We start from the raw sequence: 14370 nt of genomic DNA, 5'->3' as shown, positions 1-14370 counted from the left end.
CTAGTTCATGTCTACTCCATCCATTTAACTTAATCAACATCAATATAACCTTAAGCACCTGCAAGAACACAATACACATACCTCCTACAGTAACTTCAAGTCGAAATCCAAGTTATATTCAGCTTACAACAACCCTCAATGGCAATACAACACCATAGAAGTGACTTAAGTTAATCCAAGTATTATCTTGTAGTTTATCATCATAACAACTTAACCAACATAAAAGCAAGCTTAAGCACAATTAGTAGGTTGTTATACTCACCTTAGCTAGTAGCAACAACTTGGAATTTCAGTCAAACACAACCCACAATAATCCTCAATGACAACACAACCTCAAAGAGGTGTTGTTCTTCACTAGAACTAAGTTTTGATGTTAAAATATGGTGTAATCACTTTGGAATCACTTCAAACTCTTGTGGTATCTGTTTAGAAGGGTTAGGAGAAGTTTGGAGATGAAATTTAGATGAAAATGAGTTAAAAATAGGCATCCAAATAGTTTATAAAGTGAAGTAGGTCGACCACCGCCTAAGTGGGTCCCATTGGGAGCTGCTTGCGCGGTCTCGCGAAAATGCAAATATCTCTCTACTCCATGTCGTATCGACAAACGGTTTAATGTGTTATAAATTAGACTCGTATATCTTCAATTTGGTAGGTAGATCACCCCATAATTCCAAGTTTATTTGGAGAAAAACTCAGCTATATTTGACCTAATTTTCAGCAAATTTATGAATGTAACTTATGATGACCTTTGCCAACTTTTGTTCCACAACTTGCTTGCCTTCAAGACGTAGAAAATGACTATCATACGACTAAAATAACTCGTAGCATAACCTCCTTATCATGTTAAGAACCCTAGTCTCACCCCAAAGTACATGTTATAACATTCCAAACTTGTCGACTTTCGACGAAACTTATTTTCTTCAATTGGTTTAGCTTCTAAGCTTTCCAACCCTCTTGGTACTCGTTATTCATGATCTTAAATATTTGTAACCTCCAAGGTAACATGTTTAACTTACTTTATTTGCTTCCAAATATAATCTCATTTCCGAGCTTACATCAATGGCTTACAGCGTACTCTCACATATGAAAACGTGGGGTGTAACATTATCAATGCATTTTAACCTACTGTGCTAAATCATTATCAAGTTTTTTAAGTTACTAATTCTACTTATGATAAACTTATTATCTGTACAAAAAATCAATTACATGATAGCATAAAATATGTTGAAGTTCAGCAAATATAGAACAAAACTTCAGCTAAAACATGCTGAAGTTCAGCAAATAGAGAACAAAACTTCAGCTACTAGAATGCTTAAGTTTAGCAATTACGAACAAAAACTTCAACAAATAGAGAACAAAACTGCAGCTACTATGCTTAAATTCAGCAATTAAAAAAAACTTCAACAAATAGAGAACAAAACTTCAGCTACTATGCTTAAGTTCAGCAATTACAAACAGAAACTTCAGGACGCTTGATTCAGCAATTTTTGCTACTTCAGGTCCGTCTACTAGAATGCTGAAGTTTTGCGTGATTGTCTTTGCTACTTCAAGCCCGTATGCTGAAGTTACGCGAAAAAGTGGATACGCTTGCAATTTTTTTTCAAAGCGGGCACAAGTTAAAACGTGACCCAAAAAGCAGGTATAGATACAAATGCCCAAAGAACTGTTTGTAAGATAGAGCCCAAAAATTGTTGATCTGATTGGGATATGAAACTCAATACTGGATCTAGGCCCTAATTCGTGAGGCCTGGCCTTTGTTTGTTAACACCTAAGGTCACAACGCTCCTCTGGCACTGTTCATAAATTAGCTAACCTTCTTCAGGAAAAAAATTACTACTACTAGTATTTGTACTCAATGGAAACATATACTCTCTCCGGTCCACGATAAGAAAATCATTCGTTACAAATTAAGACGCATGAAGTTTGTTTTTAATTCTTCAATCATGAATCTTTATTATGAATTTCCAAGTGTTATATTCTCAATTCATTTTTTTAAAAAGAAAGGATCAGGATATCACTAAATTAAAGGCAAATTTAGAATTTAAAGCGATGAATTTAGAACAAGTATAATCTTATTTTATATGCATAATTCGAACGAAAAGTAATGAATTCCCTATTTTGTTTTCTATTCCCTTTTTTTCTTCTTCTAAAGAATGCATTTCCTTATTGATCCCTAAAAAGAAACATAATGTGCATACAAAGAGAGATGTTGGAATTGAAGAGGCAGGAGTTGAAATTGTACAGTATTAACTCACTCATCATTTAGGGGGGTATGGGCCATGAATATGGAATGTGGGCCTAATACGTATTGGGGCCCATTGCATGTGCGTATACTGTTGTATCTTTCAAAACACCAAAAAGGCATTGGGAATTGTTGCTTCAAATATATATAGATATATATATATATTTAAGCAAAACATAATAAGAACTGCATATTAGAAGTTATTGTTTACTGATTCGTAGTATTGTTTTATGATGTTTGCTTATTCAAACAGAAAGAAGGAATAGAAAAGGAAAAAAGAGAAATGAATGATGAGCAGAAAAATACAAAGCTCAAAACCCCAAAAGTGTGAAGCAGAAGAAAAAGGAAAGGATATATGTGTTGGCGTTACGTAAAAGATGGATGCATGGGAATGCAGCATTACCAGCTCTGAGGAAGAAAAAAGAGAAATGTGTCAGTACGTAGCTTCTTCATTTTGCTTTTTCGTACAATTAGCTACGACCAAACCAATTTTCAGTAATACATTCAGAAACTCAGTAGTCGAATCTATCCATGTATATTCTCAACTCATCTTAACATTCTCGAGAAAAGGGCTACTTAATTTAAATCTTTACACAAATAGCTTACCAGTTTTAGTGTTTACTTTTATTAATAGATATACATAGATTATACACTAATTATATATAATTATACACATATTATACTAATATATTTTACATTCTCTGGCTATTTTTAATTTAAATAATTGAGTTGGCTGCTATTTTGATTAATTCTTCTTGATGTAAAAAATATTCATGTTACTAATTACTATAAGGAAATTTTAATAATATATATTCATTGATAATATGGGAATAGATTTAGAGTAATATTTAGCTATCACATGTTAAACTATAATATGAGTAATAATTTTTTGTATACTTTATATATTTTAAATTCATTTAGATATAACTTAAAATATTTGGTAAGCGTTGAAATTAGATTTTACGAGTTTATTTCAAATGTGCAAAGGAGCCTCATATATTTACTTAACATGCATACAAATTAACTGCAGAATGAACATATCCAGATCACGAGACTGCATATAAAAAGGTTGATAGTATATTGTTGATGTTATCTCTTTGTTTTATTTGATATTTTTGTTTTAGACTGAATAAACAAAAGCAAAAGGGAAAATAGAAAACTACTGAAAACTTTTTGCAATGGTGTTTTGTTCTTTTGTGATGGTCAAATTGTAGGTTCAATAGGCTGACGGTTGAAATAAATGGGGGAATAAAATCAGTATAGGAAAAAGAAGAAACTCCTCCAGCAGTTGTCACAAGAAAAAGAGAACCAGAGAGAGACTTGACATCGAGGCACGCATATTAAGGCAAAAAGTCTTGTTTCTTTTGTAAAAAGTTTCGAAATAAATAAAAGTAGAAATTCTAATATTAATACGTGTAGTACCAAATAAGAGTCCGGAACCAAAATGTGATTTTTTTTACTCAAAATACGCAAATAAGTGTTAAAAAAAAGTTACCAAACTATATATAACGCCACAAATAGTGGCGCTACACAGTAACGGTAATTGCACCGTAAAAGTGGCGCTATACATAGTAAAACTGACACATCTTACATAGCGCCACTATTAATGGCGCTATACCCCTTATTACCTAACCCCACCAATAATTTATGGGTTCAATAATTCAAAAGCGTATAAAGCCATTTTTTGTGGCGCTATATACAAAAAAAAAAAACCTCCCCGGCTAGCCATTTCCTATATAAACATCGTAGAATCGCCACAACTTCATTCAAAATTTTTTTTTAACTCTTGTTGGTTTCTATTGTTGTTAAATTCTCCAGCATTTTTTCATTATGTCTGAAGAACGTAGAATAAGAGTATCATTATATTGGGGGGTGAGGTTGTGATGGAGAATAACTCTGTGGGCTACAGTTTACCTGCTAAGTGTAATGTTAAATTGCCACTTTCAATGGAGTACGAAACATTGATATCGTTGTTATGCAAAAAAATAAGTGTGAGAAAACGTTCAGTGATACTCAAAGTAACCGGAATATATCCGTATTCCGTTACACCGCAAGGGGTTGCTTTTTACTCAGATGATGACACTTTGAGTAATTTCCTGAGGACTCCGGACGAATGCCGGGAATTTCTTGTAATCACAATGTTGGAGATGTACGTGAAGGTCGAAGACGTTCCAAAAAACGAGGTTGTGCGTAGTAAAGATAACCCCCAGTCATCGGGTAATTATTCTAGATCAGTTTTTGCCGGACATGTTCCGGATGAAAGATTTTTTCTTGATTTAAATTTACCACCGTCGGCGAATGAGCAGCGAGAAATAATGCGGTACCATGCCATATAAACTTCGATAGGAAAGTGTTGCGGAGCTGGGGACAAGTCCCCTCGGCTGTCCCAAATACCCAACTATGCTGTCAGCCAATCAATAAATGTGTCGTCCACCCTCATCCGATCATCCCTCTCATAATGTAAATGATCCCATGCAGGCCGAGTCGGTATAGGCTGCGGAAATTCAAACTGACGAAATACTCGCCCTGAGGCATGATGCTCGACAATATCGAGGCACGTGAGAGGGACGGAAGCCCTCCAAATATGGCGGTCGTGCGTGCAATACGCTGGCAGGGTACCTATCAGCTCTTCGTTGTACGGCGTCCAGATGAACTATCAAATAATAACACAAACCGTTAGTATGCGCAACACCTAGTTAAACAATAATTGGTAAGTTTAGTTAGATATTCACTTGTGCGTCCTCCAGAAAATCCAACACATCCCTACAGAAGGGGAGATTATGATGGCCATGATACTCTCGTGCAAGTCTACGACGCAATACCCACCTACAAGCTAGAGGGAGATCAGGAATATGTACATTAGCCGGTAGCTGTGGTAGAGGTGGCCGAAGCTGCAGAAATCGCTCCCACGCCCAAACCTAACATACAAAGTTGACGTAAAGATTAACTATAACTAGGTAGAATTGTAACTAAACGACATATTATTTGAATAAGTTGTCACCTGTAGAAGTGGCAGAAAGCCAGAAACGTCTCTCTATGTGCCCATGGATGCCCGGCACATCTGCCTATACAAAAATGATAGGACAACACCACCCCAGTTGTAGCTGACTGTATCATCGAAGTCCGCAATATGATGCAGAAAACGGATGCTCACTAGGTTCCTCGAAGTATTCGGGAACAAGACCCCCCCCAAATAGAAGGAGCAACAACAACCTCGTATATTGCTCCACATCCACCTCCGCTGAGTCGTCGGTGATAGTATCGTGGATCTGCACCAAGTGGTCTCTAATGGGGACCAACTGCATACGACTGCTCCCAATTGCTACATCTGGGTCCTCGGACCTGAAGCCCGTGAGCCTGTGCAGCATATCCATATATGAAGCCCGGTTAAAATATCTCATATTCCCAGGCAGTAAAACTGGCAAGCCATCGGTGGACAGGCCATATAAAATCTCGACGTCCTGGAGTGTGATGGTGGCTTCGCCGATGGGCAGATGGAAAGTGTGCGTCTCCGGTCGCCACCGCTCAATCAACGTCGTGATCAAAGCATAGTCGAGCTGTATCCGACCAATGCTAATGATCCTATATAATCCCATCTCCTCCAGGTGATGGACCACACGGGGATGTAGAACGCGGGGATGAGTCAAAAACTCCCACAATAAATTCACTCTCCAGCCCCGAAAAGTCTGCGTAAGTAACTCTCCCCCCCATATATGCTCGGATCTATGCTGGGGCTGTAGGGGTAGTAGCTCCGACGTCCGAGGGCCGGGATGTATAGGTGCATCCATGTCGTCAACTGCAAATTCATAATTTTTAATAACTATCATTAATAATTATGTGTTTTTTTATAATTTAAATTCATATTTTTTAACAACTTAATTGTAAAAATTATATATATACTTATGGGTTTCGTGCTAGATTTTCTGAGGCCTAGTGGTACCAAACTATCATTAATAATTTTATGTTTTTTTAATAATTTTTATTCATATTTTTTAATAACTTAATTGTAAAAATTATATATATATATAATTTTTATAATTATGGGTTTCGTGCTAGATTTTCTGAAGCCCAGTGGTACCAAACTATCATTAATAATTTTATGTTTTTTAATAATTTTTATTCATATTTATTTAATAACTTAATTGTATAAATTATATATATATAATTTTCGTGCTAGATTTTCTGAGGCCCAGTGGTACCAAACTATCATTAATAATTTTATGTTTTTTTTATAATTTTTATTCATATTTTTTAATAAATTAATTGTAAAAATTATATATATATAAATTTTTTATAATTATGGGTTTCGTGCTAGAATATAAGATAATTAAACAAAATGAATTCTAAGCTAAAATACTACACAATACTACGCTACAAGGCTCTAAATTTTACTACGCTAAAAGGGTCTACGTTTTACTACGCTAAAAAGGTCTACATTTTACTACGCTAAAAAATAATCTAAACTAAACAGCATAAAAACACATAAATATACATGAGGATATTAACAAACACATTTTATACAACACTAAAATTAAATCCGGATAAAATTTAACATGCTAGTTTCGAAAAAAATAAACACAAACCGAAATAGAACACATACAAATCAAGTAATATGCATTGTTATATAAGTTTCAACTTAAAATAAATCGAAATATCTCGATTTAGAATTTTTGGAATGTAAATAGATCGAAATTTTGACTCCGGAAGAGTGAATCCACAATAACACGAAGCTCTACTCGACAGTGGGACCACCAATCTTCAACTTTTATGTGCCGGGGGACCCAATTTTTTTTTATTTTTAAATTGGGGCAGAATCGGGGGGGGGGGGGGGACCAAAAGGGAGTAAAAAATGATGGAGATGAAACGAAGAAGAAGAAGACGGGAGGATTTTTATTAAGGGGTATAGCGCCATTAATAGTGGCGCTATGTGAGATGGGATTTTGGGGTATAACGCCACTATTAATGGCGCTATGTAAGGTGTGTCAGTTTTATTATATATAACGCCACAAAAAGTGGCGCTATACAGAAACGGTGCAGTTATCGTTACTGTATAGCGCCACTTTTTGTGGCGTTATATATAGTTTGGTAACTTTTTTTTAACACTTATTTGCGTATTTTGAGTCAAAAAATACCACATTTTGGTTCCGGACTCTACCAAATAAACATACTTACACTTGACTCATCTATTTTTTTCTCTAGCCAGGTAGGCGCAGTACTACATGAAAAATTGACAAGCTCAAGTATAATTTACATTGAGTTTAACTTAAAAGCCAATATTGTATAGTCCTAACTCAAGTATTTTGGAATATGAATCTCACATGAATTGGAACCGAAGGAACACAAATTATAAATTAGGCTTCTGAAAAGATTTAGACAAAGACTTTTATCTCTTTACTCTTCTGTACTTCATCTTAATTTTCTCTAATAGCAGATAAACTTTTCGCACCAACACTTAATATAGACGAGAGCGTAGTAAATTGTGTGTGAAGAAACTGCATGTGAATTTTCTGGAGTTGATCTACTGCTCGAATAGTCGAATGTCAATATATTATAATGCATGCTTTATAAAATAGTATTCTTGACAAAGGATGGAATAATGAGGTAGGAGAATACCACATAAGTTTCAGAGAGTTCTATGAGCAGAAAAACCGCTTCAGACTACCAAAGCTGCATTCATCTTTTGTTTTCATTGCCATCGAATTAACATCCAAAACAGTGGAAACATCTAAAATTCTAATCTAAGGCATTTTAGATACTATCAAGAATTTAATTTTCCTTCGGGCCAGTTAAGGATTGAGAGTTAAGACTAAACTCTAGAGAAATATACCATCATTCACTAATCATCACCAGTTGAAAACACCAAATTAAGGGTCTCGGTATTTAATTTTCATTGATTCCACAACGCAAACATGGGAACTGGATGAACTAGGTCCATATTCCCAATCCGGCCTGAGCTCTGAGGATTTTCATCATTTCCCTTGCGTTCATCTTCAAACTTGTGGCCTTGAATATTTATGGACGAATAATAAGCCTGGGGATACTCTAATCCAACTCCGAAATCACAACTCATTTCAGCAGAGCCAGAGCCCGAGCATTTGGGACTCTGGGCACTAGAAGAGCTCCTGCTGCTTGATCCTGCAGTCATCAACGGCACCATGTCCATGAATGAATTATCTGCAGGCTGCTGCAATTGCTCCCCATTTGTTATGGCCAAAATGGGTTGAGGTAAAGATGTGCATGAATTATTATAGTCCTCAAAGGAAGACGGGCTGACGCCAGAATCCTTTGATGGGGAGCGCTTGGCTAGATCACTAGCAATTAAAGTCGAGCTTGAGCAAATCCTCTTGACGTCGTACCTACTAATATCAAAATTGGTTACAGCGCTTGTTCCCCTGAACTTGATTGCAGCAATATCATACGCTTCAGCTGCTTCCTCTTGAGTACCTGAAATTAGATACATTAGTAATGTTTGTCCAAACCCGATTTAGTAATGTTTGTTTTCGGTTAATATTTTGTGAGATGAGAATTCTTTTTGTAACTACGTAATTCTTATATTTGGGTCTCACGAATTAAAACTTGCTTTCACCAATCTGTAACAAGAGAAAAACACATTGGTGTACATAAGTCGCTCAACTAATTTTTATCACTTTAAAATTACTGAACTTATGGTTCGTTATTCATGAGAAATTTGGCCCAAAATTCACTTTAAAGACGTAGAAGTAGTTCCTTTTCAATAACTTTATAGCACATTGAAGAGACTAAAAGCAAAATGGCCTGTTAGAAAATTAAAGGAAAAAAAAAGAAAAAGAAATAGGAAGACAGCTACACGAACAGAAAATGAATAAAAAATTTTACACAGTAAAACAATAAGACAAACAAATTACTTACTGAAGGTACCAAGGTACAAGTCCTTGTTGCCTGCAACTCTTCCAATTCTGGCTTGCCACCTCCCATGCTGATGATGCCTGCCCAATTTCCCAAGTTTAATCAATGGGTATTGCCCAATTCTATACGCCTGGTCCCTCCGTTTCAATTTAGATAAGCTAGTTTGACTTGTAAGACTTTTAAAACTTGTGGTTTTAAAAGCTTAAGTGTTAAAAACTTTGTGGAGCCATGAATTTTGTGTGGTTCTAAAATAAGTCATTAAAGGTAAAATGAGTAAAATTAAGAGTTTAAAGTTGAATTATTTCCAATTATAAAAATGTGTCATTCTTTTTCGAACGGACAAATAAGGAAAGTGTGTTATCTAAATTGAAGCAAAGGAAGTAGTACTTGTTGGAAAACTAATCGAAAGTTGTACTACAAAATCTTAATTGTTTAGGATTTGATATTTGCTAGTTTATTTAATTCATGTCTAAATAAAATTTGTAGTCAGAACTAATATGGGTTTCGTACTATTATAAATAAAGGTATTAATAGTTTATTTTATGGGCAGCGAAGTGTGTGGAGAATCGGAGATTTGTGGAAATTTATTAGAATGGTAAAGAGCTTTCATAGAACTAATACAATATATTTTCCTTCAGCACTAGATTTTAATAGGTATGGTTCATTGGTTTGCATGATTGCACATGCATCTTAAAGTTTGCCTGTTGCCCTATTATTGAACAAAGATAATTGCATTCAAAGAAAGCTGCAAAATTTTGCAGCAAAAATAGTGAATGTGAAAACACTTTAATCGTTAAAAAAAAAGGTTGCCTTTTGATTTAATGCTATGCTACGAACCTCGTTACTCCTCTGTACATTGATGCCCCTCTTGAAAACCCACTGCTTTTCCTTTTTAACATAAAAATGGGAAGGTCAAATTTAGCAATTGAGTTACAAGTATGTTTCATCTTTTTCAGTGTAACACACCATCAAAAAGGAAAAGAAAAATAAGACTAGTGAAAAAAATGGAAGGAACATTACCTTCTCAAGTGTGCAACAAATTCTTGCCTATTCATGTGTTTCATCTCCTCCAGCTCCTTTTCATAAGTGTTTAGCTGATACAGAAAATTTCACTGTTTAATATTCTTATCATTAAAAATTAGCAGGGAGGATCAGGGTGTAGGCACCTTGCTTGAAGCGGTGTCACAAGACATCGCTTCGTCAAACTTTTTTTTTTAAACTGTATGCATAAATAACAAAATAAAATTAAAATATTGGGTATATACATAAAAAATGACACTGCTTACTGTTACAGTAATTTATTTATTTGTTCACTTTTACAAATATTGACACTGCTTACAAAAATTCCTACATAAGCCATTATGGAGGATGTTGCGTAAGCTAAGGGATCAACTGAATCCAATATTTTTTCAACAAAAACGAAGTATAGAGACATGTGAAAAATAACTAAAATTACAACAAATATACATGTAATGATTTAATGGTGAGAGCAGAAAAGTTAGAACTAGTCAAGTTTAAAACTTGATTATCTGAAGATTATAAAAGGAAAGGTACTTACGGGAAAATTAATATGCGTGGTGGGACCCCAGTATTTTAAAGCAGCTAAATCGTATGCTCTAGCTGCCTTTTCCTCTGTATCATAACCACCTGAAGTTTATTTAAGTTGAACAATTAATTTAATCACTAATACCTCCATCCAAACCGTTTAAACACACTACACATACACAGTTTTCCTTTTGAAATGTCAAAAAATATTTTAATAAAAAAAAACAATAATAGAAACTATTGTCAGAGATTCGAAAAGAAAAAAGGGATAAGAGAATATCGAATACCTAGATAGACTGATTGATCCAAATGTTGGAGGAAGCAAAGGTAAAACAACAAATTAAACAAGAAAAAAAGGTCAGTATATTCGCTGAGGAGTAACATTTTCAAGAGAGAAATTAATTAAATTTCAGTACATGAAGCAGTAATAATACACACCTTGTCTGCCTTTCCTAGTTTGCCCTTCTTTTCTGCAGCTGTTATCCCACAAATGAGCCTCGTATCTTCCAGTCCACCGATGTCTAATTTGGTCCATTAATTTCACAAATCAATGATATTCGAAATTATTAAGCAGTTATACCGTTAACATAAGTTTAAACAAAGAGTTTAAGGTAATTGTTTTTTTACCTTGTGACACCGCGATACTGAGAGGTTCTTTGGCCAAAAGTATCAATGGATTTTCTCGGAACCGGTTCCCTTGAACCGGTAACATTCTTAACAGCAACTGGCCGCTTTTTCGGAGCCGCAGCAAGCGACAGCGTTTGGCAATTGTTAGTACTATTTTCTTCAGCAGATGAAATTAATGGTGCAGCAGCAACAGATTGGCGTAACCAAGATTTAAATCCAGAAACTGAAGTAGCTCCATCAAATGGCAAATGATAGACACTACCAGTAGTAGAGTTTGCAAACTCATTAGAGCTCTGAAATTGGCCGTTTGGTATCATTACCTGAAATTGTTGTTCGTGATCAGAGGGGTTTATTGTTGGTGGAATGTTAACGTTGATATCAGCAATTTGTTGTTCATTATCAGGAGGAGAATTTGAGCAACAACATCCTAAGAAATCTTCAAGCTTTGGGCCTTCTTCGCCCGGATTAGTAGCACTAGTCATCTCATGATTCTCATACCTCCAACAATCTATTCAAATAAGGAGAAAAATATTACATATCAATTTCGTAAAAATGAACAAATTAATAAGTAAAACAATGTGTGAAAAATTTAGACCTTCAGTGGTTGTGTCACAGCGAGGGAAAGGGTATGAAGGCATAACCGACAAATGAGTTTCTTCTACTGAGTTAGCGTCATTTCCAGTAGCTTGATTTTCGTTGCGACTTTGATAATCTTTTATTACTTCTTCTTCTTCGTCATCGTCGCCAATGTTGAAGTCGGGAGTGAGAGAGAAACCCAACCAAGTACTCATTTTACGGAGCAAAACGAGATAGAAAAACTCAAATGTTATACTCTGAAAATATATGTTTCTCTCTCTCTCTAGAACTCCGTGAGCGTTTTTTGTGTTGCTTCTATGGAGTTTGAGCTCATACTTCGAAGATTCAGTGAAGGAGACTCGCGTGTACGTACATATATATGTAGGATGGATTTATGTTGTATTCAACCGGTGCCAATTAAATGTCTTATTTTCGCTAGTCAAGTGGACTAGTGGAAAATATAAGATGAGAACAACAATTTTTTTTGTATTCACATTCATATGAGCATACATACAAAAGTTGGACACTCCACAAAATTAATTTGAGAGAAAATGAAAAATTAGTTCAAAAACTTAATAATAATAATTATTATTATTAAGTACGTATTATTTAACCCTATTAATTATTATTATCACCGCCCCTCTTTTTGTTTATGTATAGATGGTTAAACTGATTGAATAAAGTTTCCGGTATAAACAATTGAATACATAATAGGAGTAGTAAGGTAATGGCTGACTTTGGCATATGACGATAAAATTGTATAGTGCCATTTTTTCAAATCATATACAGTAATAAGTCATGACAGTCAGGTGAAAATGCAGAGGGGCAGGTTTGGTCCAACCCTTCCCCTCTCGCCACCCCCCACCAAATAACTTGAAAAAATTAAATGCTTTACAATCCACTAAATTCTTGCAATTTTAGAAAATATACCTTTAAAGGCTTTTTCTATTTTCTGTTTTCGTGTAAAGTACAGTTGAAAAATTACAACTTTTAGTTCTGTTTACCGTATAAAGACTTTTTTCTCACTGCTTCCAAATTCTTCAGTGTACCGATGGCTAGTATAATGGGGTTTGGATATTCATAACAAATACAGTAGTGGGGAGGAGTATATGAGAATCTAATATTTTTATCGGATTATCAAAGAGTCTGAGACGTACGCAGAGCAGGGAGAGAGTAGACTATGGATTGTGGTTCATTATAGAGGTGCCTCGATTTTCGTTCCTCCCCTTTCGTTTCCTTTCATTTCATTTCGTTTCTCAGCTTTGGCAGTGCTGAAGGCCGAGCACAGACCAGCAGTTCGTCAGGTGAGAACATTAGGGAGAGAAACGCCTTACAAATGCACACCATTCTTGTATGCTTCTGCCCAAATGCACTGTATTCCTACACTTCCAATCTCTACCCTTCAATACTTTTTTGTTTTGTTTTCCGATTTAGGGCTCGTTTGGTAGGAGAGATGAATAATTAATCCCGAACTAAATTTAAGAAGAGTTTATCCCATATTTGATTGAGAGAAAATTGCGGAATAATTAATCTCGAGATTAATTATCCCAAATTATAGTATTTTTTTATCCCCGTAAAAAGTTGAAATAACTAATCCCGGAATAATTAACTCCGGGAGAACATCTTTCCAACCAAACAACCCCTTAGAGTTCGATTAATACTAAATCATGCATGAAAGTCTCACTTTAGGGGTGAAGCGTGTTCTACTAAAAGCGACTCCATTTCGAAGGCTTAAACATGAGAATGGAGGGTACTTACCATCTCTGGGTGATACCCTCCAACTTAACAATCTCATTAACTCCTTCAGGTACTACCCCTTTATCAATATACTATGACAAACATTTTCACGGTAGTATTATTATTTACTGTATAATAATCCAGGTATTACAATCCTTGTATAACTAAATACCATGGCAGGCAATGGACCTAACCTTCGCGGCTTTACATTGGGCCACCCATTTTAGAGGGATCTTTACACAAATAGCCGATCGCTTCATACATAAATTACGTAAACTAATTCATACATGGATTATAACAGCTATAAGACCTATATTAAAAAAAATTGCTGTAGAACAACTGGGCTCCAAGCATAGAAGTTAGAACTTGAAATTCTTAGACAGCATTTCTGTTGGAGTTCAACATCAATAGATATGGTGCTTCACTGAATCATCCTCTCAAGTTTTAACTAAGTCTCATTTCTTACAAGACCCAAACATTATGTGCAAACCTAATGGTATGGATGGAAATGCATTCTAAATGAAATCCTCTCAGCGGTTGCCAAGTTGAAGAGCATAACATCCTTCAAGTGTTCAGAGTACAAGTTAAATTGAACTAAAGAAATTCCAGTTGTTTTCTGAGGCCCTCTACATTACAAAACAATCAGAAGTATGCTAACCATACAGAAATCAGTGGGTGACAATGGTGGGAGCAGAAAGAATTCTCTGAACTTCCGATACTTATGGAAAACATCCATGTATACTTCACAGGATAATGGT

General features: G+C 35.3%; 1 protein-coding gene across 2 annotated transcripts; it reads right to left on the bottom strand.

Moving 5' to 3' along the window:
* Nucleotides 1–7878: 7878 nt before the first annotated feature.
* On the bottom strand, nt 7879–12304 carry LOC107823845 (AP2-like ethylene-responsive transcription factor AIL1). Of its 2 annotated transcripts, XM_016650546.2 has the most exons (9): nt 11895–12304; nt 11300–11807; nt 11111–11193; nt 10960–10968; nt 10686–10774; nt 10148–10221; nt 9965–10015; nt 9131–9207; nt 7879–8686 (listed from the first exon to the last, which is right to left on the bottom strand). In XM_016650546.2, the coding sequence occupies exons 1-9, from the start codon at nt 12088–12090 to the stop codon at nt 8130–8132; spliced, it is 1644 nt and encodes a 547-aa protein (XP_016506032.1). In that variant the 5' UTR covers nt 12091–12304; the 3' UTR covers nt 7879–8129. The 2 variants fall into 2 exon arrangements, with proteins under 2 accessions (XP_016506032.1, XP_075112216.1); XM_075256115.1 differs by lacking the exon at nt 10960–10968.
* Nucleotides 12305–14370: the final 2066 nt, after the last annotated feature.

This window comes from Nicotiana tabacum, chromosome 6 (assembly GCF_000715075.1).
Source record: "Nicotiana tabacum cultivar K326 chromosome 6, ASM71507v2, whole genome shotgun sequence".
NCBI lineage: Eukaryota > Viridiplantae > Streptophyta > Magnoliopsida > Solanales > Solanaceae > Nicotiana > Nicotiana tabacum.
This window is presented reverse-complemented; position numbering and strand designations above follow the sequence as displayed.

Bases quoted from the DNA above. Each gene is read 5' to 3' on its own strand.
- LOC107823845 (XM_016650546.2), bottom strand. From the start codon at position 12,090: ATGAGTACTTGGTTGGGTTTCTCTCTCACTCCCGACTTCAACATTGGC. The intron at 11,194-11,299 runs GTAAAAAAACAA...GGACCAAATTAG, and splicing joins CAGTATCGCGGTGTCACAAG to ACATCGGTGGACTGGAAGAT. The intron at 10,016-10,147 runs GTAATGTTCCTT...TATGTTAAAAAG, and splicing joins TTTGTTGCACACTTGAGAAG to GAAAAGCAGTGGGTTTTCAA.